Raw genomic sequence first — 27,663 nt, 5'->3', positions numbered from 1 at the left:
TGCTTTGTCGTGGGTGTCCCATTAAATTATCTAGAGTGCCTCTCGACTTTTACCACCAATTATGTTAATCCTGAATAATGTCAGGTATATCCGACAATAAAAAAAAATACTGTCAGGTATACTAAGACCGATAAGCTAAGTGGATTTATTGAGTAACGTGGCAGCATTTTCATTGAGGCGTTGAAGAACAGTAGAGCTTTCGATCAAGATGCTATCGCCTCCCCCATTCGGGCTCTCGCTCGAATCGGCAACTTCAAATAATCATTCCTTGCTTGGCGCTAGATTCAATATGGTGAAAAACAAAATAAGTCAAATAAAGATCTGCAGAAGTTAAAAACAAACACTACCAAAAACTTGGACCAAAGAATTTAATTAGTTTGTATTTACTTATTTCAAAGTAAGTAAGAAACTAGAGACTATTGTTAGGGGAATTGATAATCGGTGTTTTTGGAATTCTTGTTAAGTAGCCGCTCAGGAAAATCTTATAAACATCAATGTATTAACCATTCTAATAATGTGTAAATTGCAATTTCAAAAATGGAAACTTTTGTTTTATAAAATTTTCTTGACTAGAATAAAGAATACATATTAATAGAGAAAATTACAAAAAAAAAAAATATCCTAAAACTATTACAATTGTACCAATTTAATCCTAAACTTTTTTTGTGGCCAATTTAGTCCTAAACTTTTTGTATTTGCGGCAGTTCCTTCCATCCCACTAACTATGGCTAGCTGGCGTTGACGTGGATAATTTTAATAATGTTTTTATATTTTTTAAATTCTCTTTTTTTTTTCTTTCTTCTTCTTCTTCTTCCTTATCCAGCCGGTTGCCAATTGGCCAAAGGAGAGGGCTAGCTAGGGCGAGGTCGAGTCTCATCTAGCCATGGCAAGGCTCGGCCTTGCCGGATTGGAGGAGACTTGAGCTCCCCTAGCCATGACGAGGTCGACCTTGCCGGCCCTCTCCTCTAGCCGATCATCGATCCGACGAATGACTGGAGGAGGAAAAAGAAGAAAAAAAAAAAAAATAAGAAAATAGAAATGAAATTTTAAAAAAAATTAAAGTATTATTAAAAATTGCTCCATATTAGCGCCCGTCAAGATCCTTGTCGATGCCGGCCAACCAAAGTTGATTGGATGGACCGAATTGGTATAAATACAAACAATTTAGTATTGAATTGGCACAAGAACAAAAAGTTTAGGACTAAACCGACAAAAAAAAAAGTTCATGACTAAATTGGCACAATTACAATAGATTAGGATTTTTTTGGCAATTTTCCTCACATTAACAAGTATTATAATGAATATTCTAGATTCATTTCGTTTATTGTATAGTCAACTACTTGAACACTATGTCAATGAGGCATCAAATTTAACGAGATTAATTACGCATTAAATGTTTTGTGCGTATAGTTAACTAGCTATTAAAAGAAACTGCTTTTATTTAATTGTTTGGAACAATTATGTAGGATCAGAACATCAAGATCGTCCAATAGAAACAAAAGATTCAGCTGTGGTGGTGGACCAGCAGTGTAGACAATGATGAAATAATTAACGAACATAAAGCTTCATTTGGGCTTGAGTTGCAGCCTCCGCCGCTTGCGGCTGAGCGGCAGTTTGGTGACGTAGAATTTGCCAAGTGTGTATTATTTCACTTCTACCAAAATTAAATAGTATGAAAAAAAATACTCCTTGGAAATCTGTTGTAAAAAGATGAGAATATAAAGATCAATTATTTAAGGTGTGCAAGCACTGTTTTTAAGAATAATTCAATCCCTACAAAACTCAATCTTATATGTTCTAGCAACTATCCTATCAAGATACAATAAGCTTTCTTCTATACTCCTGTTGACACTCAAAATATCTGGCCCGCCGAGGCACATGCTGCACTCGTGGAAGATCAATATATGTGTGGAGAACGTGAGAGGTCAACACACATGCAAAGCACATAAGGAGTCAATAGCTAGGTAGAACAAATGGAGAATTGATACCCGTGATATACACATGAAGAATAGACATTTCGATAGGGAATAAAAAGCCACATGCAAAGCACGTGAAAGTGTCGACAGGTGCTAATTGGTGAAATCATCATATTTGAACTTTAGCAAGAAGCCACCCTGCCAGATTAAAGAGTTTTTTAAGGGTACCGAAGGATGCGAAAACAGTCTCCTTGAATTCCATGACGGGAGAGCAGTTTTTGAGGCAAAATGAATTCTTAAGAACTGGTCAAGGAATCTGCGAGATGCGGGGGTGTGAGCATACCCCTCACGATCGAAAGGGAGCTAGTAAAGTCCTATCGACAGATTCTGGATTGTCAAATTTCAAAGCCCCAACAAGCGGAAGACATGGGCACGATTGACACACATAAAAGTCGAAGAAGGGCACCAACATCACTAGCTATCCAGAGTCGGGTACTTGTTCATAGACTGGGTCAACAGAATTCAAAAGATTAAGGAAGGCAACAAATGTTGGTGCCCAAAGATTACCACCGCTGAATAGCAGTGACCACCTCAACCATTATAAATATCACTAGGCAACCACAAAAAAGGCCCCCCAAATAAATCAACAAATTTATCTTATCTTTACTTTTCGTACTGCATTTACTTTACTTAGCTGTAGCTTTTAGATTCTCGTCGTTGAATCAAACTCCGATGTTTATCTTTATTCCCGATACTATGCCATCGAGTCAAAGTCTGGTGCATTATCAAAGCGCATTCAAGGCTTTGTCATTGAGTCAAACTCTGATGCTGTTTTGGGTGCGTTGATTCATTATCTTTGAAGGGAATTGAGCTTTCTAATTCAATCTTTCCTATCAATTTTGACTAGAAATCGCTAACGTGGCGTGGCGGCGCTAACGTGGACAACTTTTAATAAATTTCTCGAATTTTTTTGTTTATTTTTTTCTTTGTTTTCCTTTTTTCTTCTAATTTTGTGCTTCAACTGCCGGCAAGGGTCGTTGGGCCTTCACCGACGGTTGGTGAGGGCTGAGATGCCTCGCCAACCGTGGGCATCTTGACCATGCGGTCACGGCCAAGGCTGGCCTCACCCATGGCCTCAATGGACCGGGTGAGGTCGGTCTCACCGGCTACGGGCGAGGAAGTCTTGCCTAGATCTAGGAACACCATATATGACTGAAAGCAGTAGAGAAACAATAGTATTTGCTGAGTTGAAATCTATCCAAATTGTGGTACTAAAGGGCTGGGACACATGACGAAAACAGGGATAAAGGTGTTAGCATAAAGGGGAAAACTGCTTGAATTTAAGTCCGTAGATATTGATTTAAGTTATGATTGTCGAGAAAACCTCATATTATATTTTGAAGATCACAAAATTACCTTTGGTTTTTCTTGAATCTGATAAATGCATTCAAGTGCTTTTGTTCGGGTGTTACTCCCGAAGAGTTGGTCGTTAAATCCTCCTCAAAATGTTACTTCGTGGATATTATCAAAGTAACTGTCTGGATCAGCTAACACGCGAATATCATCAAGCCATTTGATATCCTTAGACTCTATGCTAGAGTTGAATATCATCAGAGATTGCAATGTTTGCTTATGGACTTATATTCAGACACAAACCCCCATTCAGACTAGATCATCACAGCTAATGATATGGCTCGGATTTCCCAGCATAGCAAAGCACCGATTGATCTTCAATCTTAAAGATTGCTTTGCGATGCATCTCTTTACGCAAGACATCTTGATTGATTGGTAGTCATTTTTTAAGACAAGCGACTTTAAATGAATAACTCTATTATGTAAACTAAGATTTGATTGTTTGGGCGATCAAATCGATGGAGATTCAGATTTTATCCCTCAACGTCTACTCAATCTTCTTTATACAATCTTGTCTGATGCGTTAATTGAAGAGTGATTCTTTGAAAACTTTTCAAATTGGAAGTGAAAGAGTATAAAAGAAGACTAAGGTGCTGAAGAGTAAAGAGTGAGATCAATAATCATAAACTCCAAAGTTCAAGAGAGCATCATACTTGTATTCTATGGGCTCCAAATTATAATCCTTAAGAGAAGTTGAAAGAGTGATTGTGTTTGAGATAGTAAGACCTATCAAACTTGAGCATCATCACTCAATTCTCTAATCTCTTACTGATTAACTAGAGAAATCCAGCCCTCAACATAGGCTTGCACCGAGCCAAACCATTATAAATTTTGTGTATAAATTTATCTATCTTTCAACTTTTGTTATTACATTTAATAGAATATTGCACATTGGTGAATATCATCATATCACTTATAATATTCAGACTCTGTTCTTATTCGATTTTGATAATACTCAAATTGATTGCATTGTTTCCGCATTAGTTTATCAAGTATTGATAAAATCACCTAGTCACCCCCTAGATAATATTCTAGCCTACAACAAAGATTATATTTTGAGCAAGCAAAGGCGTTAGTTTTTACAATATTTGGAAGAACCAAAGAAAGCATAGTTAGAGTTGGTGTATATAGATGTTTATAGCCCAGCCTCTCTGCTTTCCCTTAGATGTTTACCGGGCATCCTTGGACCATGATCCCTGCCTCGGTCGGACAAGTTGCTAGCGGACAGTGGTCGATCTCTGACCCCCACCATTTCAAGTTCTTGTTCTGATTCTGCAGAGCAAAGAACAGAAACACGCCCATAAAAGCCGTCCCGGCATCCAATGCTGCCGATAAAATGTAGTTATATTTCTGCCACCAGCGCTTCCGGTATCGGAACATGAAAAAGTTGAAGAACATCCCTGTGATGATCCAGCTTGCGATGTTCGTGGGAGAGGCCGGTGGTATGCCTGCGAAACCGAAGGACAGGACAGGAATGTTTATATGGCGGATCCACTTCTTTTCTGGGAAGATCTTGCTCAGCAGCCAAATTGGCAGAGGCAAGAGAGCTCCTACGAGGAACATCCATACCAAGTTCTGGTACAAGCCATCTGGTACGAACAGCCTCCTCGGCCCAATCAACCCCCATATGACCGAATTGTCGAATGTGACTCTGAATTTGGGACACGTCCATGGAGACTCAGGATGGAGCGCCTCGACATCGCAGATGTTCTCAATGCTCCCCATCATCCACCACGCCACCACGAGGTTAACTACGCCCGAAACTAGACTAGCCACAAGCTGCCAAAATTGAAACAAAGATCAGACAAAGGGACTGATTAATCTCATGGCCTTACCAACGGCTGTCCAAGCTATGGATACCTGAACTGTGAACATGCAGCGCGGAGGAATCTTCATGTAGTGCCCGAGTTTGAGATCCGACAAGAAGAACAGTGCATGGGCAAAGCTGAACCGCCCGTAGATCTTGAAAAGCAAGGTCGCTATGGGCTTTCCAGGCAATATGTAACCGATCAGGAACTGTTCTATGATTTCATATCCCGGTTGCTGCAGAAGAAGTCAATAGGATTATCTGATCGATCAAGAGAAGAGGTATCGCGATGTGAAGAGCTTTGCTTGGGGAAATAGAAGGAATATGTATCATCAATCACATATCACTTCCAAACTAGAGGTAAGATTGCTTCCGGCTCTAGGCCTTTTACTAGTTACTAATATCCGAAATTTATTTTTTCATAGCCCAAACAGAAAAACAATACAGTGCTTGAAATGACCCCATCAGGAAATGAGAATCGACTTCATCGGGAAATTTCATATTTTTACCAGGTTTGTGGTTGCTTGAATGACCCCAATGGGGAGGACAACAAGCCAAGACATGACAAAGGCGAGAATCATCAGCCACCATGGCAGTTGCACGGCATCTTTCCACACGAAGCACATCATCACCGACAAGGTGACGGTTGCCACTGCTACAATGTGGAACCACCATTCAGGGACTTGTTTATAATGCATCATCAGCTTCTTGTGGATGTCCAGTTTCACGTCCTTCATCGCGGCTCGGCTCCTCCTTATGATATCTCTACGAGATGGAAATGTAGCATGATTCTATCCGTGTGTTAGTTGATCATGATCATGCCACTCTCTATACTAAAGTAAGGTAATGTCGCAAGATTCTATCCTTGTGGTAATAAATCATACAAAACAGCAGCCATTTGAGAAACTACACTTTTTATAAAGAGTATCTCTAAACTGGAGATGCTTAATCTTGGAAATAATGGAAGCAGGTTACCTGCCGTGGAACAACGCCACATGTGAGAAAGTAGCAGTGATGCGAGTGAATCCTGATGCTATGGATATGGCGAATATAGGGTTAAGGTACAGCTTCCCGTAGCTTTCATAAGCAGCTACATCAAGATCATATTTCGGCGTCAATATCTTGGTGATATCGTACTTATGCCCATCGAATTTGAACAGCTGATTAGAGAATATGGGGAATCGTTGGGCGTGGAAGAGGTTGAACTTCCAATAGCAAAGAGGTACCACCACATATATGAACAAGATGAAGCCGAATGCAATATTGGCAATTGTCTGCCAAGGTGTCACGAGCGGGCTTCCGCGATAGGCCGAGACACCGGCCCAATCGAGGGTGAAGGCGCCGATCCCAAGCCCGTGGTATCCCGACCCGATTTGCTGGGCGGTGACACTGCGTGGCCATGCCCAGCAGACCCAGGAGAAGAACGTCAGGACTGGGAACAAATAGCCAGGTAGCAAGTAGTAAGCGAAGCTCACGGCAAGCGCCACAAGGAAAAACTGCATCCGCGTCAGGCCTTTCGTTTGGTGTTCCTTTTCATGGAGGGCTCTGTAAATTAAAAAGGCAAATCATAATCATGAGTAGACATGTAAAATGGTAATCAAACAGAATCAATTAGAACATCTATGCCCATCCTGGCAATTATAATCAAGGAGATGATGCATCCTAGGAAATGTCGAAGGATGATCAAGCATGAAGAGAGTTGTAAAGTTACAGACCTGAAGAGAGAGACCTGAGCAAGGTTTGCAGGCCACCACATCTCAGCAGGATCCACCAGGTACTTCCTAAACATTCCAGCCCATCCGTACCCTGCTAACTATTTGTATCATCCAGCAACAGACCCATCAGTCACTCAGAACTTGGCTAATATAAATTACAGGCCGATGAGATTCGATTCTTCGTTTTTCATTAGTAAAAGAACATGTTTTCCCATTCATTAATCTTTATCGGGCAAACAAGCATAATCTTGAAATGAGAGCAACATATTCCTAAAATCGATTTCAATGATATGAAACAAATATACCCACTTGAAAGCACGCGGCTAACAACTAATTCTTGGTTTCAAGCTAAGTAGAAAGTCCTGGTTCCAGAACTGAGGCCTCAGGAATGAAAAATGCACAAAAAAAAAAAAAAAAAGGTGAAAGAACCTAGGAATGGCCGCTCCTCAAAGGATGACCAGTACAATGAATTGTACCTGTGTAGTCAAGACAATGATGAGGGCACAGAGAAAGCTCAAGTTCTGCCTGTAATAAGTCTTCATCACCGTGATGGGTCCAACGGAGTAAGCATCAACTCCACCCGTGGCCACTCCGCAGTTGGCGAAGATGGTGATCAAAACATGCTCTTTTATGTTGAAAGGCCCTGGGTTCAAGCTAAAGCTGTACCCAAAGGCCCGGTACCGCTTCGTGGGCAGAGTCCTGGCCATGAACTTTCCGATGGGCAAGACAGTGATCTGCATCAGGATGGACGAGATGGTCAGCGGCTGCGTCCGGTACATGAAGAAGGTGTTGAGGAAGATGAGGACGATGCACGATGAAAGGCCGAGGACCCACACTCGGAATGTCATCACCGGTAGAGACTGGTTGTCGGTCTCCGGCACAACCAAGGCCACTTCTTCCACTGCACATCTTTCTTCTTGCTCTTGACCTCCTCCTGTGATCAAGGCCATTTCTTCCACTGCACAACTTTCTTCTTGCTCTTGACCTCCTCCTGCGTGATCTTCGTTTGGCTTTTCTTGGTCTTGGGTCTCGTAATTGTGAACAGTCATTGGAGCAATCAAGTTTCTCAAAGTTAGACCTAAAACTGGAGCACAGAGCTCTGCGTTTGATCTGCACTACTCAATCTGGTGGATGCATATAAGTGAATGTATCATCATGAATTTCTTACCCGTAAATATTTTTATCATTGAATAAGTCAAAGGCTATTACGAGAGCTAGATGGTCACTGTAGTTATTGGAACAAGTTCAACATGGTGGAGAAGCCATTGCAGTAAAATCTATTTTATAATTGTCTATGATGCGATAAGACTATGGTCATCACTTAAATAGTCAGTAGTGCCGTATGAGTATATTAAAACCGATTTTGTAAATTATGTATATTAAATAATGTGGACGATTAGAAACGAGTCTTTAAACAAGTGGGTCATATTTATCGCTCAATAAAAATCCGACTCATAAGTTAGAATACCAATTTTCAATCGGTCTTAATTAACGTCCGCGCGCAACATTTTTTTTAAAAAAAATTAAACACTGCTTTCGTTTAATAAAATAACTCTTTAGATTTTTTTTGGTTAGAAAAACTCTTTAGATTAAGTGGATGTTATCTTGCAAATAATACACTTTAATAGGGAAAATCACCAAAAAAGTCATAAACTTATTATAATTTTGTTAATTCAGTACTAAACTTTTTTATGGCGAATTTAGTCCTAAACCTTTTGTATTTATGTCGATTCAGTCCATTTAGCCAATTTTGGCCGCCTGGCGCTGATGTGCACGTCAGAGCCGACGTGGATTATTTCAATAAGATTTTAATTTTTTTGGAATAATTTTTATTTTTTCTTTTTCTTTTTTTTTTCTGCTTCCTTCTCCAACCGGTCGCCAATTGGCCACAGGAGAGGTCAAGCCTCACCCAGCCACGGTGAGGCCCACCTCGCCGGACCTCTATTGTAGCCAGTCGTTGGGGCCGGAGGAAGAAAAAGAAAAGAAAAGAAAAGGAAAAAAGAAATAAAATAAAATAATGAATCAATTGAGATATCATTAAAAATTGCCACGTCATCGCCGGCAGTGCCATGTCGGCACCATGCCGGTGCCAACCAGCGTCTACGTTAGCATCGGGCGGCCAAGATTGGCTGAATAGATTGAATTAGCACAAGAGCAAAAGGTTTAGAATTAAATTGACACAAATGTAAAATATTTAAGACTGAATTGGGAAAAAAAATGTTTAGGACTTAATTGGCATTTTTTCCACAATTATAATTTTTTTGGGCGATTTTCCCCACATTCACAAGTCTTATAATAAATTTTCTAGATTCATTTCGTTTATTGTTTAGTCAACTACTTGAACACTACGTCAATGAGGCATCAAATTTACTGAATTAATTGGGCATTAAATTTTTCTTATTTGGAACAATTATCTAGGGTCAGAACATCAAGATCGTCCAATAGAAACAAAAGAGTCAGCTGTCGTGGTGGACCGGCAGTTTGGACAATGATGAAATAATTAAAGAACACAAAGCATCATTTGGGCTTGAGTTGCGGCCTCCACCGCTTGCGGCTGAGAGGCAGTTCGGTGACATAGAATGTGCCAAACGTATATTATTTCACATCTACCAAAATTAAGTCGTCAGGATCATTTCTTTACTTTTATTTTTCAAATTTATGTCAGTCGGTTTTGTCGATTTTATAATATTCGATCTTGTCTGCGATAGTTATACCCGATAGGTGATTCAACAAATATAACGATTAAGATATTTCTGTCGAGCTTTGTTGAATTAATAAGTTGTTGGTTTATAATAGATTAAGAAGTCTTACTATGTTAATGATTGATTATATACATAATTATCTTACAATCCCTTTTTCTTCTCTGCTTCATTCGGAAAAATTGTCATAAAAGTCCTAAGCCATTTGAACTTTTGTCAATTCAGTCCTAAACTTTTTAAGTTTGTTTATTCAATCCCAAACGTTTTAATATTTTTCCAATTCAATCATATTGACCCGAAATCGTTGACATAGACGTTAGTCATCTTGCGTGGCACTCCCGACACCGATGAGGATAATTTTTAATAATATTTTAAAATTTGTTCGAATATTTTTTAATGTTTTATGTTTTTCATATTCCTTTTTTTCTCCCTTGGCTTTAGGGGCAAGGCTGAGCAAGGGTAGCCCTCGCCAGCCTTGAGTGAGGGTCACTGTCCCTCACCCCCTCTTCCGACACTGGAGGGAAAAACGAAAGGAAAAATGGAAAAAGAAAAAAAAAGAGGAAAAAATATTTGAAAGAATTAAAATATTATTACAAGATATCGACTTCAACTATCTCTCGTCAATGGAACCGAATTAGCAAAAGATGAAAATGTTTAGAGCTAAATTGACAAACTTATAAGGTCAAAAGCTGAATTGGCAAAAGTACGAAAAGTTTATAACTTTTTAAACAATTTTCCTGCTTCATTCTTAAGTCAAATCTTGACCTATACGATCCAAATATTTCCACGCATTAAAATATTCAATCATGTCTCCATCAGGTTCAGAATTTTAGGTGTATTGATAGCGATATCTTAAAACATGATAAATTGCAAATTGAGAAAAATTATGCACCATGAAGATTAGAGACGCATTATGAAGATCAAATAGACTCGAGCAATATTTAATGAATCACATAAGAAATAATATATATCGCTTCTAGAGACAAACTTGACTCACACAACTCAAATAAACAAACACCAAAGAATTGGTTAAGGACTTGTTTGGTAACACTGTGTTTTTTTGATTCTTGTTCTTTTGTTCTAGGGAACAGCAAAAGAACATAAATTTATTTGATAACATCAGTTAATTTTTCTATTTTTGGGAACATGTCGGTGGCCAATGAACAGATTTGGAACAGAAATACAAAGAAAAAAAAATCTACTTCTCTATTCTCAGGAACAAAATTTAAAAGAATAATTTCTACTTAAAAATTATTTTAAAAAATAGAATTATTTCCAAGCAGGCCCAAAGTTGTCAAGTATTAATTAGTAAGTAGAGTCTCGGATTTGGAAGGATAAGATGCATATTCACGGACAATAGTAGAGTAAAAGGTCTAGCTAGTCTTACTTGGAGTTGGCTTAGGAACGAATCGATTCCAGAGAACTCGGCTTGTCACTTTGGCCTTGAAACTATTGGATTCCAACCACTCTTGACTAAAGCTTCGAGCTTTGCTTTGCTACAACCATGCTTCAATATATAGCAAGATAAAACAAAAGGCTCACAAGCTTAGCATCATCTTGACCTAGTTATATCAAAGCCCATTTTAACATGTGCTTTTCTTGTGTTAGAGATCATCACTTGTAGATCTAATGGGCCTAATAAAACCAAGGCCCATAGATACTCAAAGATCTTTCTTTGTATCGATAGAAGGATGGGAACGAGTGATCAATGTTGGCGATCCCCAGCATTGTCATGAGTAGGGGTAAGCAACCGAGTTGGTTCAATTCGGAATCTGAACGAAACCAGTTATATCCAATCACTACTACACAAGGAAAATTTTGGTAATTGTTCTCGATTGGTCCAATTCTCTATTCAATACCAAGGATCGATTTTGAACCAAATTCAAACTGATTTTAATCCTTAATGTCGTCTCTTAGACACTTTCGTACTTTCAATTAAGGTCAACATGATAAGTGAAGATCGTCAAGATTGTGAAAAAAATGAGAAAAAGAGTAAGCTGGATCCCAAGGTCAATCGAACTAGGTCTTGATTTCAAAATCTAGGAACCAAATCTGATAAGGCGGGCTCCAACTTCTTGGATTTGGAACTTATATATCTTGAAACTGATCATCTATAAGCATAGGGTTCCTTATTCAAGGTCGAAATATTCGATGTGAGTCATAGTTACTATTTATTTTGAGCGTACCCATCCCACTTGCATTACAAGATATAAGTTGGAGAAAAGCTTACCATCGATTATTTCTGACTTCACGCCTTACAGACGCATTTACAAAAGTGCAATCATCACTACTTGAAAAGAATCAACACCACTCCGAAATTTCAGGCCATGTGTTCTAGGAAATTTCCCTAGAATTGAGGGGATGTTTTCATGGGGATAACGGGAACCTTATCTCTAAGCCCCGACAGAGCAATAGGCCCACCTGAGGATTCATTGTGCGAAATGCACAAATACACACAGCTATTATTATTATTTTTTTTCGCTTGGATAATACACACAACTTGAGTGCAAAATCATCGATGACTTTTTTTGTCCCCCTTTTTTACCAAATGAATTATTGCTATTTTGATATGATAGCAAGACCATCCATCCATCAATCAAAACCCCATTGGATAATGATCCTAATGGTCTGAAGAAGGCTTTTTCACCTAAATTAAATTTGAAAAACGTTAAATAGAATTAAGTATACTTGATATGAGACAATTAATTTTTTCAAAATATAAATAACACACAACTATCAATTATAAAAAGTTTGATATTTCATCAATTAATTATGTAACAAGTATCTATAGGTCATTCCTCAATGTCATCTCTTTTATTCACTCTATCATAGAAAAGTTCGCATTATCCGGATACTCAACTGAAGCTAGTCTCACAAATTTTCCGTTCTCATCCTTGGCTCTATGAGAATTTCCTTTCAATAAGAAACTTACCTTAGGTGTACAGAACAAATATTTGTTAGAATTAGGCGCACAATTACAATAAAATAGAGAGTAAATGCAAGAAAGAGAAATTGCAACACAAATATTTATTCTAGTTCATATTAAACTAGGGCTATATCGAGCAGATAATTCTATTATAATTAGCACATTTCACATCTCTGTTATAATTATCAATTATAAAAGAAAGTAATTTTATATAATAGCAACTACACATGAGCTTAAGTTCAAACTACCAATAAAATACAGGCTCAAATCGGAGGATGCCACCCTTTGAGCTCCCCGAACCCTTGGTCATTTACTAGGGAGAGATACTGGTGCTTTTCTGTTGACGGGGAATATAAATCACATTCCAACAATGTTGTTCTGTCCCCAATTTATTGAATTTCATACAGACGCATTAAAGCAGAAAAGGAGCTGTTGAAACTCTAATATACGTCAACCCTGAGTCCCAATCTCTCAGACAAATCTCCACTTAAAAAATGGATGGACACCAATTGCATTAGACACTGCATCAGGACTTCCTTGGAAGCATCGGCTTTTCGGCGATTCCCATGCCACCAGTTAGACTTTTTCGTTCCGTCGAATACGACCTTGCGGAGACCCGACTGCATCTCTTTTTCCAGATACTATCTTAGTTTGTATCAGATGATCATGAATCTGGAATATGGTCCGTGAATGGCCTTGTGGTCCAGTGCCGCAACTGCAAGAGTGAACGTCCCATTGCGAGTCACACGAATAAAAAGCTAATGGTAATCGAGTTCGTTCCATCGTCTGTGCATTTGTAATGGCCTTTTCTTAGAAATCTCGGTGTTTCGTAGATCCATAAGGCCCTAAATCTGGAGAGATGAAGGCACTGGTTAACAACTGTTACCGAGTAAGGATTTTGAGAAGAGATTAAATCCCACTGGCCCCCAAAACATCTCAATGCCAAACTGGTTCGATGCATTCGTTTTTCGAGTCGGATTCTTGATAATGCGGAGGGACACGACGAACCGAAATTTCCATGCCTTATTTTGACACTTGTGCAAGACATGGAATATTGGTATGTATATAGGCGATTTGCGGTTCTAGTCTGGGTGTTTTTCGGGTTCAAGTAGGGGTCCAAATGTAGAATCGAAAGGTGAATGAGTCCTGCACCATAAGTTCCGCAAGAGCTGGTCGGCGCGCTCTGTGGGGATGCACTTATGAATGGCACTCGAGGCATGGAAACCGTTTTCTCGTAGAAACGACGTTTCATGTCGAAAACTTCTGCAGAAAAATTCTGGCACCGCAAGTTCGCGCTCGGATGATGACGAGATAAAACGAATAAGAAACTGAGAATGTTCCTTTATAATGGATCAATTAACAGGCTAATAAGGCGTGAATGATAATCATTCTATTTTCAAGAGCTACTTCTGACCAAAAGTATATCTTTTTATTTTAATTCCTTGGACAAGTTTCTGAGCAGAGAAACACATTTGATAGCAAGACTACATTTCTATGTTCGGAACATAAATTCGTTTAGTAACATTATAAAATTACTACGGTTGTCGGACGGCAATGATCAAGGTGACTAGTTGCCGGCAATAGGGACTCAAGAGAGAGGGAGTGGGCGATGAAAATAATTCTTATTCTATTTCGGTTCCGGAATTAAACAATTATAAAATTTCTACTTTTTATTTTCGCTCCAAACCTATTTCTAAGCTAAATATTTGTATTGAAAATAGAAAAATGAAATTATTTTACCAAACGGATTTCTATTCCAAACCTATTCTCGAGAACATAAAAATAGAAAAACAGAGAAACAAAATGGTTATCTTAGGGCGAGAATGCCAATCATTCTCTTCTAGGGCTCTATTTCTAGCCAAAAATAGATTTTTCTATTTTTATTCATTGGACGAGTTTCTAAGTAGAAACACGTATTTTATAACATCGTAAAATTTCTATGGTTGCCGCTAGTTGAGCCTTCACCGGCAATCAGAGGAGACCTGCGGCCAAGGCCGGAGATCGGCGGATCGAGACCGGCTACCAGTGGAAGGCGAGGAGTATCTGGCTGCGGGTGAAAGGTGAACAATGAAGAGTGAACGGGAGTTAGGGACCGGAGACCAGTGGCTAGGGATGATAGACCGATGGTCGGTGAATGGCGAACGGCGGCCGGATGCAAGGCCGCAAGAGAGACGATTAGGGGTGGCGAGCGGGGACCAGCGATATGAACGCAAGAGACAGGGAGTGAACAATGAGAATAATTCTTATTTATGGTTTTGTTTAATAAATAGAAAAGTAGAACATATCTATTTCTTATTTTTGTTCCAAATTTATTTCTAGGCCAAAAATTTATCCTTGAATAGAAAATTGAAATTGCGTTACCAAACAAATATATGTTCCAAACCTATTTCGTGGAACAAAAAAAATAGAAAAAAGGGAAATAGAAGTGTTGTCATGCGCACTCTTAGTGTCCAGAACGAATTCCTAGCTTGAGAGAGAGAGAGAGCGCACGCTAGGATGAGAATGTACAGGTTATTGCAGAGCCATATTTGCTAAAAATTCATCTACACTTTCGCATCGAGAGAGCAGACAATTAGTAACACAAATTACAGAACATCAACAGATTACAATTAGCCATCGACTCCCAGTCTCGCAAATCTCTTTATTAGCAAGCTTTAAGTACAATGGAAAATTGTCTCGCCGCGTACTCTTAACCGAGTCCGAGGTTCGGAACTCTCTGCACTACATGACAGAGCAAGCGTTGGGGTTGTCGTCGCTGAAGATCTGAGGGGGGTACGAGGAATATTCCATGTAGTATTTGGAGGGCCAGTACTCGCTCTTCCTGATGTCCATCTTCGTGCCGTCGTCGTCCTTCCCTTCCTCGCCATCCTTCTTCTCTCCTTCTTTGCTTTCTTCCTTCTTCTCGGCGTCTTTCTTCTCCTCTTCCTTCTTCTCCTCGTCCTTCACGATGGACGCTTGCTTTCCCGTTCTCTTCTTCAGATAGTCGACCAGCTTCGGCGGGTCGATCACGCCCTTGACTATTACCAGATCATTCGCCACGTCGGTCTCCACCGTCTCTACTCCTGCAAAACAGCGGCAGAATGAGTCTTCCTTAATGGACTACGACTCAATGAAGCCCAAACAAGTAATGATCAGCTAGAAATTTACGTCGGTCCTTGTTCACAATACATCGATCATGTTTCAGAAGCAGACAACTTGCCTTGAATTTTCCGGATTCGTTTCTGTAAAGCTTGAGCACATGCTTCGCAATGCATTCCAACCTTCAACACGACTGTTATTGGAGCCGGGGGCTTAATAACCATCCATAGAAAATTAGTATTCGTCAATCAGATGAACGTAGGATCAGCCAAGAGAGGGAAGGGACAAAGTAAGAGGACGTCGTGAATTGGCACGCATTTTACAAACAATTTGTATCATTATTCAAAGTGAATGTGTAAAGTTAGGGATAGTAGAAGGTTTTACCGAGAGCTATACTAAGTAAGTCACAAGTTTTATACAAACCTGCATACAGAACAACATGTGCCCTTATATTCCGTACGGTCTTGTCTTGTCACATCAATCATTTACAGCAAATATTAATTAAAAAATGTACCATACATGTAATATGCCGGGTATCATTATGCAATTCAATAGGGCTATTGTTTTACCGTAGTCTAAAGTCACAAGTGGCAAAAAGAAGCCAGAAAGCACTCATAACCCAAGGTACGTACGAAGCAAATTCCAAGACCAATTTATGCAGCTTGGGTCCTCCTCATGGAGACCCACGTACGATTCACCTACCTTTTTCATTGTTTACTTTAACCTATTTACCGCTGGGGATGGACATGAAATGTAGACATTAATAAACATTGATGATATGATGTGGAAACAAAAAAAAAAAATAATAATAATAACAAGCAAGATGAAATATAAAGAATTATACTCATGAATTATGATTTGGTACACGTCGAATAACTATTTTTTCCACACAAACCATTCGAATAGCTAGACTTTATGAACACTAGAGATCATCAATTTCTTAACCCCCATATAGTTTACAAAGTTCACGTCACCAGATGAAATCCAACCTCGTGATCCATGGAGGATGGAAAAAAATAAGAGATAAAACAACAATAGTTAAAAAAAAAAGGAACGTGTGAGATCCTTTTCATTACCTTTTTTAAAGTTAGGGTTTCACCCGTGACCCTATGCATGGCTCCACTACCTTAAACAACAAAGGCTAACGATCGAAATCGATCAACATGGTGGGGTCAAAAAGAGAGGCCCACTTCAGCAGTCTCTTCTCTCTCATAGCTCCAACTCATTGCTCACTGTGGCTCCACAGCTCGTGTCATCTTTTGCTGACCTTGTCTAGTTATTTTCTGTGTCAGTAGCATTAAATGGCAACTTTCCCTACATTCACTCCCCCAAATTTGCCCAAATTTTACTAATTTACTGTTGGATTCTATGAGGGTTTATTGATAGAACCACATCTCCATTTTCATTCAATGAAGGAATCACCTAAGTACTGTCCCTTGTACCACACACACCATCGTAGACATTTAACTATCACACGTAGACCCCATCGTCGTGGAACTCGTACTAGCTTATACATGGCTTGATCAATATAGATAGGTAACCTTGACGCGATTCACTAGAGCAATAATTTGATTTGGATGATGTCATTTGTTTTCTACGTGATGTCATTGTATAGTACATGATTATAATCATTAGAATTGAAAGGAGGTGAAGATCCAAGCTCGACATACAAATGATTGAGGAAGTGGGTAGAGCTAGTTAATGCTTCAAATGATTTAAGTGAAGCCCTCATTAATGTTACATTAAATTGCCATGATAATCAATTGACCCTGGTTCTTCTATTTTTAGCGAAAGACTAGAAAAAGAAGAAAGTTAGTTGTGGTTTGGTGGGGGTGGCTATGACTGATTTGAAATCTTTAAAAAAAAAAAAAGAGAGAAAGAAAATATAACCAAATAAAAGTAGAATTACCTCCTCTTTTTTCTCTTCCTTGGGTTGTTCTTTAGTTTCTTCCTTTTTCTCCTCCTCAGGAGGCTTGGGCAAAGGAGAGATTAACTCCACTCTCCTGCCCCTTTTCTTTTGCAGCCTCTCACACACTTTTGCAGGGTCTGCTGCCTTCCCTTTCACCACCACTTTACTGGCCTTGCTATCTGTGGTCACCTCTTCCACACCTGAATTGATGCCACAACATTCCAATCAATTCCATGTTAATCTCTTTGGGGAAAAGAAAAATCCAATTGAAATTTCATATTAAAAATTAAAATTTATTGCTCATGTTACTAGTAGTTTCAAGACATTCATTGAACATATTTAAAAAAAAAAATATTAACATTCTTATAGTACTTCTCATACACAGAACAAGAAATGTCAACGTAATGAATATCATAAAATTTCTTTACCTAATTGCTTGACAAGTGTTTTAAAACATTTTTGAGTAAAATGTTCGAGATAATTAAATAGCGCAATAGAACTAATACCTAAAAAGGGTGATTAAGGGAGTTTTTTTTTTTTTGGTAAGGTAAGTATGTGATTAAGGGAGATTTTAGTATAACTAAAATCCACTCAAGCAAAATTGACTGGATTTAATAAGGGAAGATCATGCATCTCAACGGTCCAGTACTTTTAAGGATGATGTGCATGATCTCACATGTGAGTAATATTAAAAATTGAGTTTGAAACCCAAAAGAGAACAAACCCTTAAGCTAAGAAGTTGTCTCATTTGCAAATTTTAAACTTTTGAATGATGACATACATTCCAAAGGACTTGAATATTAAAAAAAAAAAAAAAAAGGACTCACATGGGGAGTGGTGACAAATTTTCCATGATAGAAAAACGAATTTGATAAAATTAAATGATAATGAGACCTTCAAACCCTTTCAAGGCTCTTGCAACTTTTCTGGCACAAGCCTCGCAATGCATATCGACCTTGAGCACGATCTCCGGCGGCTCTTCTTTCTTCTTCTCTCCTTCCTTGGCCTCCTCCTTCTTCTCCTCTTTATTCTCCTTCATTGTTACCACCAAACAGAGAAACAACACTCAGTTTTTTTAGTGCTAGGGAAGAGAAATCAAAGTGGGAAAAAGAGGAAAATGGATTAAAAAAAATTAAAAGTAAGTGAGTAAATGATAAGAAAGAACTAACTTCGCCCATTTCTGTGATGGACCTGGAAGAGCTTTCTCTTCAATGGGGTTCAGCAAATGAAGCTCTCTTCCACTTCTGCTCTCTCTCTCTCTCTCTCTCTCTCTCTCTCTCCCCTTAAATTTCTGTCTCAGGAGAAAGAGGCGGTACATAATAAGTAGGACAGGGAGGCTTCTGCAAATCTGACGTGGAATGGTTTATCGTCTAGGCTGCCTTTATCGTCCTTTAGCAGCAGCAGAATCTCATCGAGAAAATATTTATCTAACGATTATGTCGCGTGATATATAAATAATGCACATACCTTTCATTAAGTTATCTCATTTTCCATGCAAGAAAAATATTAGCAGAAACATTCTAATGTAATTTAGAGTGATGATATAGAGTCCAACGATTTGTAAAGAAAATAATCCGAACCACTCAAAATGGCGTGAATGTAATTCGTGCAGATATCAGGATTATTTCATACATTCCGAGGAACAAAGTCCAAATGTTGGCGCATTCAAGATGTAATTTACTTTTCAACAATTTATAACATCATAAGGGTAAACAATTGGAGCAGTTCAATCCGAGAAATGACCCGAGCTAGCCTTACTCCATCGACTCCAGGTTATTTCACGGGTAAGGTAGGTGTTGTAACAAATGCGAAAGCGAACACAGAACACAAGGATTTACGTGGTTCGATCAAGGTGATCCACGTTCACGGGCAAGGCAAAATAAGATTCCACTATAATCAAAAAGAGTACAGACAGAAGTTGGTCTTATCGACCGAACAAAAGCATATGACTCACAAGTTTCTCATGTAAAGAAAATTCTCAATACCAAACGAAAAAAAACCCTAGCCGCAGTATAAATAGAGCCCAAAAAAATTTTCTCGAGGGCGTTGCCCCTAAACCCCCATACAAATCTATTTGCACCGCAATAGAGATTTGTTCGCTTGCTCTGAGTTGGGCCTATCGGCCCAACTCTTCGCATCACAAACTAAATCTCAATTTTTCTCCACTTTTGGATCGCACAAAAATATGTCGGGTCGGATAATGAACCTGTACCAAGTACATAAAATTCAAGACATATTTAACAATCGGATTAGTGCCTAGGTAAAAATTTAGGGACTAGCCTTGACCAGTTCTATTGCTGGTAAGGCCGATTCTTCGGTAGAACCAATTTTAAGCTTGTTTAAAACCAATCCTAATCTCCTGTATTTAAAACACCTTAACTTTCTTGTGTTAAAGTAGTTTATTTGGTGTTGTGTTTACTTTTTTGTGGGATAATGTTACACTATAAAGACAAAACGAATATGCTTGATCAGGAAAAATGAAGCATAACAAAAAAGGGTAGGCTGATTCTAGGGTGTATCGGTTCGATTCTCAATTCTAAAAATTGCGAATCGACTGTCATAAAGTAGGTATTGTGTATTGGCCGTGATATAAGTGTTAAGAAGAAGAAAAAAAATTCCCTCCATATGCATTTGTTTTCCACCTTGCAAATTGCTGGTACAACTTTTTGTGTCGTAATTATGGTGGAGGGGACTCACAAATGAAAGAGTCAGGACAAAATGGCAATAATTCCATCCAACGGACTACATCCCTACCCACAGAACCAAAAATCATGTCTCCAAGTTTACCCTTTTTCCAATCCACAACACTAATTTATTAAGTTATTTCCTCCTCACTCGTGAAGTCTCGAATTTAATTGCCAAAAGGTACTTGCCAAATCATACTAGTATGATTTGTTAAGCAATAGGAGGAATTGTTTCACATGTATGGCTAGTTTCTCGTTCAGCAAAATTTAGACGACCACTTTTTGTACTCAAGATGTTAAGGTTACGGAGATTAGTCTTCAAATTCAATGTTTTAAGTCACGGTCTATAAACTATAAGTAAATTAGAGAAATAACACAAATGATCCATGAATTTCAATTTAATGGGCAATATTGTTCCTGAATTTTTAATTTGTTCAATGAGTTCCTTAAACTTTTTTCTAATGTGCAATGTTATTTTTGAACTTTTAATTTATTTAATGTGGTCTATGAACTTTTGGTGCATAATCAATATAGTCCTAGATTATATAAAAATATTCAACATTGTTCTTTCATCAATTCGAGTTTTGGGATAATTTTGAATATTTTCATACCATCCACGGATTAGATTGAACATATACCAAAAGTTTAGGGACAAGATTGAACAAATTAAAAAGTTCAGGGACGGCATGGGCACATTGAACAAATTAAAAGTTCAGAAATAACATTATACATCGATCCAAAGTTGAAAAATTTAAGAACAATATCGTATATTGAACCAAAGTTGAAAGATTATTAGTGTAATTATCTCTAAATATTACAGAGTCTCGCACAATGCTTTACAAACCGGCTTTGTAAAAATTGTAAGGGAAATTTTTACAAAGTCAAACATCGAGATTAGTGTACCGACCCACTAACATTTGAACAAATATTAAAATGGATAATGTATAAAATAAAGAAAAGTTTAGGAAGGCATGAAGATTGGTTCTTTGAAATGCATGACTTGAATTGCATAGTCAAAAAGAAACGGACAGGGTTTCGCTAGCTTTATCGAATAGCCCACAATCATTCGTCACGTGACCACGATCATATTGGATGGAGGCACGTGACTACAGTTATATTGTATTGGTGATTTGAGTAGTTGGAGACGCTGTTAATATATTGCCAATCAGGAGAAAGCCCTCATTCAATGTAATTATCTTTGATTTTGGTCACTCCAATGGGTTTGAGCTAACTTTGGAACTTAAGATTTAGTCCGTGGTTTCATGAAATTCTGTCGAAGCAAATCATTTGCGTGAAAAGTATGGATCGATAAGCAAGATTTCACGTTTCTTCAATCATAGTAAGTCAGAATTTATTATCGATCCGCCATTTCTTTCGGCATACATATATGGCATATTCTTGAAGTTGGCGTAACTTACACAAGCACATTGTTTATCAATCGATATAGTAGATTTGAAAATGAAGTTTTAACTAGAAATCACTTCATGGGATAAATTTCAGAGGTTGAACTGACTTGTGTGATGAGTAATTAAACATCCAATTTCTCAGATTATCGATGCTAAAATAATTTTCTGCATTGGAAAAGCATGATCCACATTGTGTTACTCCGAAGGGGCCATAAAGTATGGTAATTCTTTTTGTAGTGCCGTGGGTAGGATTAAGTATGCTCGTTCTTTAATGATGATGTTCGTAATGAACATCAAAAGTAGTGTTTAGTTTACGGATTTGGGGAAACTTTTTCTAAGTCCAAACAAAAGTTCTAGTCATCGGACGATGTACTTTGCTCAAATGGTATCCTCCCTAGCTACTGCTGAAATTGTATCCATATTGGACAAAAAGAAGTTTAGATTTCAATTAATCAAATATTAAGAAATGATGACGTTCTTACGAAATAATTTCCTTTTAAATTTTTCACGTTGACAATCGGTTTGACCTGTCGCATGAATATATCGATTGTTCAATCATTAGAAAAATACACAACAATTATGATAAATGAAATTAATTCATTCAATTTTAAGATATTACCTGTGCGTAGTTTAATAATTTTCTTGATGTTCTATTTCACGTACGTAGTTTAATAGAATTTGCCTAGAAACATTGTTCGCTGTTGGATTCTAAGTTTTAGTGAATCATACAAAGGAAGCACATGGAAGTGATGGTCGGCTTGAGGGGCAGACCAGTATGACAGTATCTACAAAAAGCCAGAGGAGGAATCAGGTGGGGCCGTGACAGGAGTAACCATTCACTGGACGACACGTGGGACGATAAGCTTTATCTTCATCTTGTCTTTTTTTTTTCTTTCAATAAATGAAAGTGAAAGTGGAAAAAAGCGAGAAAAGGAAAGGTTGATTGACTTTTTCGTCCATATGTGCCCAAAGAATCTCAATCCATTTCATACGGAAGGATGGCACTTTATGATGTCATCAAAAAAACATTTCTCCCTTTTTTTCAAATTAATGAATTCATTTTCTGATTTTACAGATGCATATTTTTGTTAACTGTAGATGATTTTTCGTCAACCGATGTTTTAAGTAAACCAAACGCATTAAATTTTAGAAAAAATAATTTGCAAAATTCTTTTTTCACTAAAACAAACATAATTTATCTTTCGTTTTTTTTTTTAATATAGATGCTTATATGTAGTTTAATTGTATAGATAAGAGCTAAATAGCTCCCAGCCTCCCACACAAGTTTGAAGTGAGCATACTTGCTTCCGAAAAATAAATTCTGTGTAAACCGTCTAATTTTAAGTAAATTTCTCACCGAGGAGCCATCGCACAGTAGAGACGTGCAATTTGTTTCGACGATAGCTTATTCGCCGTGTTTGACAAAATTAACACAACAATCCGGGAGTGGTAAATCCAGTTTAAATTGTGTTTTTTTGTGAGCTGCGATTATATGATAAGTTAATTATTTGTCGAGAGAAGATTGTATCAGCAGCATATTCCTTATTTAAATTCTGCACTTTCGAAAGAACAATCATATATATATATATATAGATTTCTTAATTAAACGATGTGTTTTTTTTTATTTTATTGAAGAAGTTTTAATATCTCCAGCACAACATATATTTTTTTTCCAAGTAATGCGATGGAGAAATTGGAGCTGAGTTTTTGGACTGAATGAATGGACAAATTTTGGATCATGACACAGATTCCTATCCACAACAAATTATAATAAGAGGGAAAAATTCAATATAGCTCGCACTTTAGCATATTGGCAAGATTCCTCATGCCAAAATTGACTAATCATTGGAGTACTACCGCGGAGAAAAGGAAAAATTGAAGCTGCTATTCTCTCCAACTTCCCACTTAGCGAAAGGTGATACCAAAGTCTTATCTTCAAGACTGCTGAAAGCAAAAAGCCACGTACATACCGAAAGGGAGGTGAATGATCCAGCTTAAATGGGTATGGTTGGAGCCAAAAAAAAAAGAAAAAGAAACCATAAAGTAGAGAGAACTTTCTTTTGACTAACCCTTTGGAGGTCGCGGTCATATATATTTCACCATAGAACAGCGTTTTTTTCCCCCAACGTATTAATTTGGTTTTGGAACGACAAGATCAATCAATTTGAACGGAATACCATCGACATAACGTAGAGCGATTTTGAGTGCATATCATATGTTTTTCGAGAACTATGACTATGCCGGCCTTTTACTTGGAGAAACCTTAGTATCAAACGAAGAACAAAAATATCCTCACTCAATACGAGCCCTTTGACGCTAAAACCATCAATCCTTGACTTCACTTAATTACTCACCTTCCCATATTCTGTCCACATCGACAGAGACACGAGTGTTTAAATAAGTATGTAGAACTCAATAGACCAGTTTTAAAAGTTTAAAAGGCTCCAAAAATTGGGGAATTATGGTTGAAAGTACAAGAAACTTATTTGCATTTTCAATGTGAGACTTAAATGTCGAAAATTCGAAAGGATAAGGGAATGGTACTCATGCTCTGGGCCTACAAGCCTTATTGTTTTTCTTTGGGCATGTACCCTTTAGCTGAATTTCAGCTACTTACAGTGGTGGACCTGGGTTCTGTGCCAACAATGGAGCCCGTCAAATTGGGGCCTAAAACCAAGCACCTACAATACAAACACAGGCATTTAGTTAAATTCGGGAAAAGTACAATTAAACTTATTCGCATTGATATCAATTTATTCATAAATCTTTCAATTGGATTAATTTAGTCATAAAATTTTTTGCATTTCTATCAACATAGTCCATCCAGCCAATTTATGTCCGAAACCATTAATGTGGATGCTAGTCATCTTACGTGGCACCATTGCTACTAGCTTGAATTTTTTTTTATAAATTTTAATTAATTTTCTAAAGTTATTATTATTATAGTTATTTTTTTTCCCTTTACTCTTTTTTCCTTCTCCCTCTTCTTATTGCCAGTGGCCGGCCAGCCATCGGCCATCGGTGGGGGTCGGCCTCTCCGGGTAGATGGGGAGCTCCGGTGAGGCCCCCCCCCCCAAATCTGGCGAGGGCGATGCTTGCCCAGGCGGCCACACTCTCTCCTCCTTCTAGGTCTCTCCTCTGCTTCATCCTCAAGAGTACAATTTTCACAAGCCATGGCTGCCGCCCCCCAACCCACCTCTCATTCTCTCTGCATCGCCCTCCTCTTTCTTCTCCTTCTCATCCCCGTCTTCTTCAGCGTCCTCATCTCCTTGAGCTCCGACCCCCGACTCCAGGCCGGCCTGCCGTGAGGACGCATTCTAGGGGACGGACTTGCTGGGCGATTTCGGGGCTAGAGACCCTTTCCAAGCAGAGCTAGAGAGCAGTTTGGGAGAGAAGGTGCTGGGTAACGTCAACACCGAGCACAAGATCTTGTCCCCGGTGCCTCTGCCCTCTCTCTTTTGCCGAGCAGGATTGTTCCCCTGTTTCCCCTCTCCAGTCCCCCATGTCCCGCGACGACGCTCAGAATCTCCTCAAGAAGGTTGAATTTTCCCTTCTTCTTGACGAATCTTTATGATTTTTTTTTTTTGTTGATTGATTTTAGACCAAGCACTTAGAACCCACTCTCTCAGAGTCAATTTCTTGTGGACCGGTTCCCTTGGGACCAAGTCAATTTTCATGCCATGACACGCACGATTCGTCAGGCCTTGGCAGTAGAAGGAAATGTATGTTTTAGGAGTGATTCATTTTTCAAAATTTTCTCTTGCATTGATATGTTCCGTGTTGTTGCCGCCACCCTCTCGATGGGGGAAGATGGAAATACGGTTTCAAAGGTAATGCCAAAGGTGGACCAATGGTCCTCAATCGGCACGTGCCCTCCCAAATCCTTACTTTGCACAAATACTAGGATTTTCATTTTCATTCGATTAATCGTATAATAATTCTAAATGAGGAATTGTCACTAGCCTATTGCATCAGTTGAGATATAAGATTGGGGACTTGATTATACTAATTATCTTACTAATGCATTTTCAGTACCTAAACTTGATTATTTCTTAGCTAAGGTGTCACACTCAATCTTCTTATTAGGGGTGGCATGGTTCTAGTGTAGAACCTGAAATTTGAAACCAAACCGGTGGGGAATTGGTTTGGTTCTGGATTCCAAGATATGCGGGATATGTTCCAAGTTTCAAAAATTTGGGAAACTCGGTCCGATGGGAAGGTTCCGGGTAGGGAGAACCTCGAACCTATACTTATAACCTATAACTTGAAACAAGTTTTTATGTTTTTCTTGTTCTATGCCTTCATGTGATCCTACGTTATTCCATGGCACCCGATAATGAGTGTGTAATCTAGAACCATTAGTATGAGTTTTCATTTCCGACGATATTTGTGATTAAGACTTTTATTTTGTTAATGTTTTATATTTATTATTATATCTTACGAGTTGCAGTTAGTGGATTGTAGTAGCAAATGATGGTAAATAAATGTGACATTTTATTGCAATTGTTCAATTAGTAATACATGTGGAATCGGGGTGACTTTGGACTCAACCTTGGAATCTATTATAGGTAGGTTCTAAGTTCCAATGCATGCAATATAGGCCCTAGATTAGAAAAAACGAAGAACTCGGTTGTTAGATTTCAAATTCTAGATGAAACTTGTACGGAACCTAAAAATGCTCACTTCTACTTTTTATCCGAATGTTACTCCTAAAATTCTTGTCTTCCAAGTGTCCATGCAATTCTTTTTTGTGGTAATTATGGTCCTAAAGTGTAACCTAAACATTCAACTAAAAGAAGCAAATTATAACTCCGAAAAAGTAACATAAAAAACAAATCAATTAATTTAAGAAAGTAATTAAAGAACGAGCAAAAAGTAAAATGTAGTAAATTATTTGGGCACTTTATTCTTTTCGTTTTCTCATTTTGCAATATCGTCGAAGCTGGTTTCTCTCCATTGTCATTTATTTTAAAAGTACCCTTGTTGATTTGATTAAGGCATGTTTGGTAATAATTACGTTTTCAAAAATAATTTCTGAGCATAAATTATTTTCTCTAATTCTATTCCTGGGAGCAGAGAAGTAGATTTTTCTTGCTTCTTATTTCTGTTTCAAATATATTCTCTGGCCACTGATTTATTTCTAGTAAACAGAAAAATTAACTGACCTTACCAAATAGATTTCTGTTCTTTTTCTATCGATTAAAAATAAGGAATCAGAGAAACATTATCGTTATCAAACAGGTCCTTAACGACCAATTCATCGTTGTAGTGTCCAGCTTATCTAGGCTCTCTTACTAGTGTGGATTACTCTGGTTGGCTATCCAAGCTTCATCTTCGGCACTTGTCATCATAGGCGAAACTCCCTCGTGTTTCACGTACCAACATTTGCGATTGGAATTCCTCCTCAGTCAGGTAGGATTAGAAAACTTTGTATCGGTTATTTTGCAAACGAAAGTTGAGGGTGAAATTAACGTTGATGTTGCCTGAAAGCAATTAGGATTCGAACTATTTCTCATTGATATAAATTAAACCTTTTCTAAAAGGGCTTTGGATAAAGATACTTTGGTGGTTTGAGTTCAAGTCCATCTTGGACGAGCTAAACCCAAACTTAAACAAACCTTCAACTCATTTAAGCCCGTCACGAACTCATGAACTGCAAGACTTACAAACCACAAACAAATGGACTTCACCGATAGCCACCTATATTTGTCAGCGGGTAACCACAATCAGCCATCATCTTCAATCATCACCATTAACCCTCATTTTCACTGCCATCAACAATCACTAAAGTTCCGACCACTTCTGTATGAATTTGAATAGTGTAAAAGGCAGTTTTACCAAAAAGAAAAGTACGGGAGAGCACTTCAAACGGGAGGCTAAGTGTATGGCACACTACCATTTTATTTTCTGTTTTTCTCCTCCTGCACAGCAACATTGGATGGAGGAGCGTCTTTCCTTCCCTAAGGAAGTGTTCCCAATATTGATGATGACGATCTGATAAAAGTAGATGGAGGCCTCCAAGCTAACACCATTTCTTGCCCCCTTTCCTTTTGTTTTCACAGAAAATAATAGTGCTCGAGACTACATGCAAATTAGACTGTCAAATGGAT

At 38.2% G+C, this 27,663-nt stretch overlaps 2 protein-coding genes across 2 annotated transcripts; both read right to left on the bottom strand.

The window, feature by feature from the left end:
• Positions 1 to 4,447: 4,447 nt before the first annotated feature.
• LOC115742993 (oligopeptide transporter 3-like) lies at positions 4,448 to 8,013 on the bottom strand. The gene is made up of 6 exons (XM_030677566.2): positions 7,328 to 8,013; positions 6,852 to 6,949; positions 6,112 to 6,681; positions 5,646 to 5,901; positions 5,190 to 5,372; positions 4,448 to 5,108 (listed from the first exon to the last, which is right to left on the bottom strand). Exons 1-6 carry the CDS (start codon positions 7,898 to 7,900, stop codon positions 4,491 to 4,493), a joined length of 2,298 nt encoding a protein of 765 aa, XP_030533426.2. The 5' UTR covers positions 7,901 to 8,013; the 3' UTR covers positions 4,448 to 4,490.
• A 6,990-nt stretch (positions 8,014 to 15,003) lies between these two features.
• On the bottom strand, positions 15,004 to 18,804 carry LOC115742956 (heavy metal-associated isoprenylated plant protein 7-like). The gene is made up of 5 exons (XM_030677520.2): positions 18,633 to 18,804; positions 18,358 to 18,496; positions 17,464 to 17,663; positions 15,676 to 15,766; positions 15,004 to 15,538 (listed from the first exon to the last, which is right to left on the bottom strand). Exons 1-5 carry the CDS (start codon positions 18,639 to 18,641, stop codon positions 15,198 to 15,200), a joined length of 780 nt encoding a protein of 259 aa, XP_030533380.1. The 5' UTR covers positions 18,642 to 18,804; the 3' UTR covers positions 15,004 to 15,197.
• Between the last annotated feature and the right edge of the window lie 8,859 nt (positions 18,805 to 27,663).

This window comes from Rhodamnia argentea, chromosome 9 (genome assembly GCF_020921035.1).
Source record: "Rhodamnia argentea isolate NSW1041297 chromosome 9, ASM2092103v1, whole genome shotgun sequence".
NCBI lineage: Eukaryota > Viridiplantae > Streptophyta > Magnoliopsida > Myrtales > Myrtaceae > Rhodamnia > Rhodamnia argentea.
This window is presented reverse-complemented; position numbering and strand designations above follow the sequence as displayed.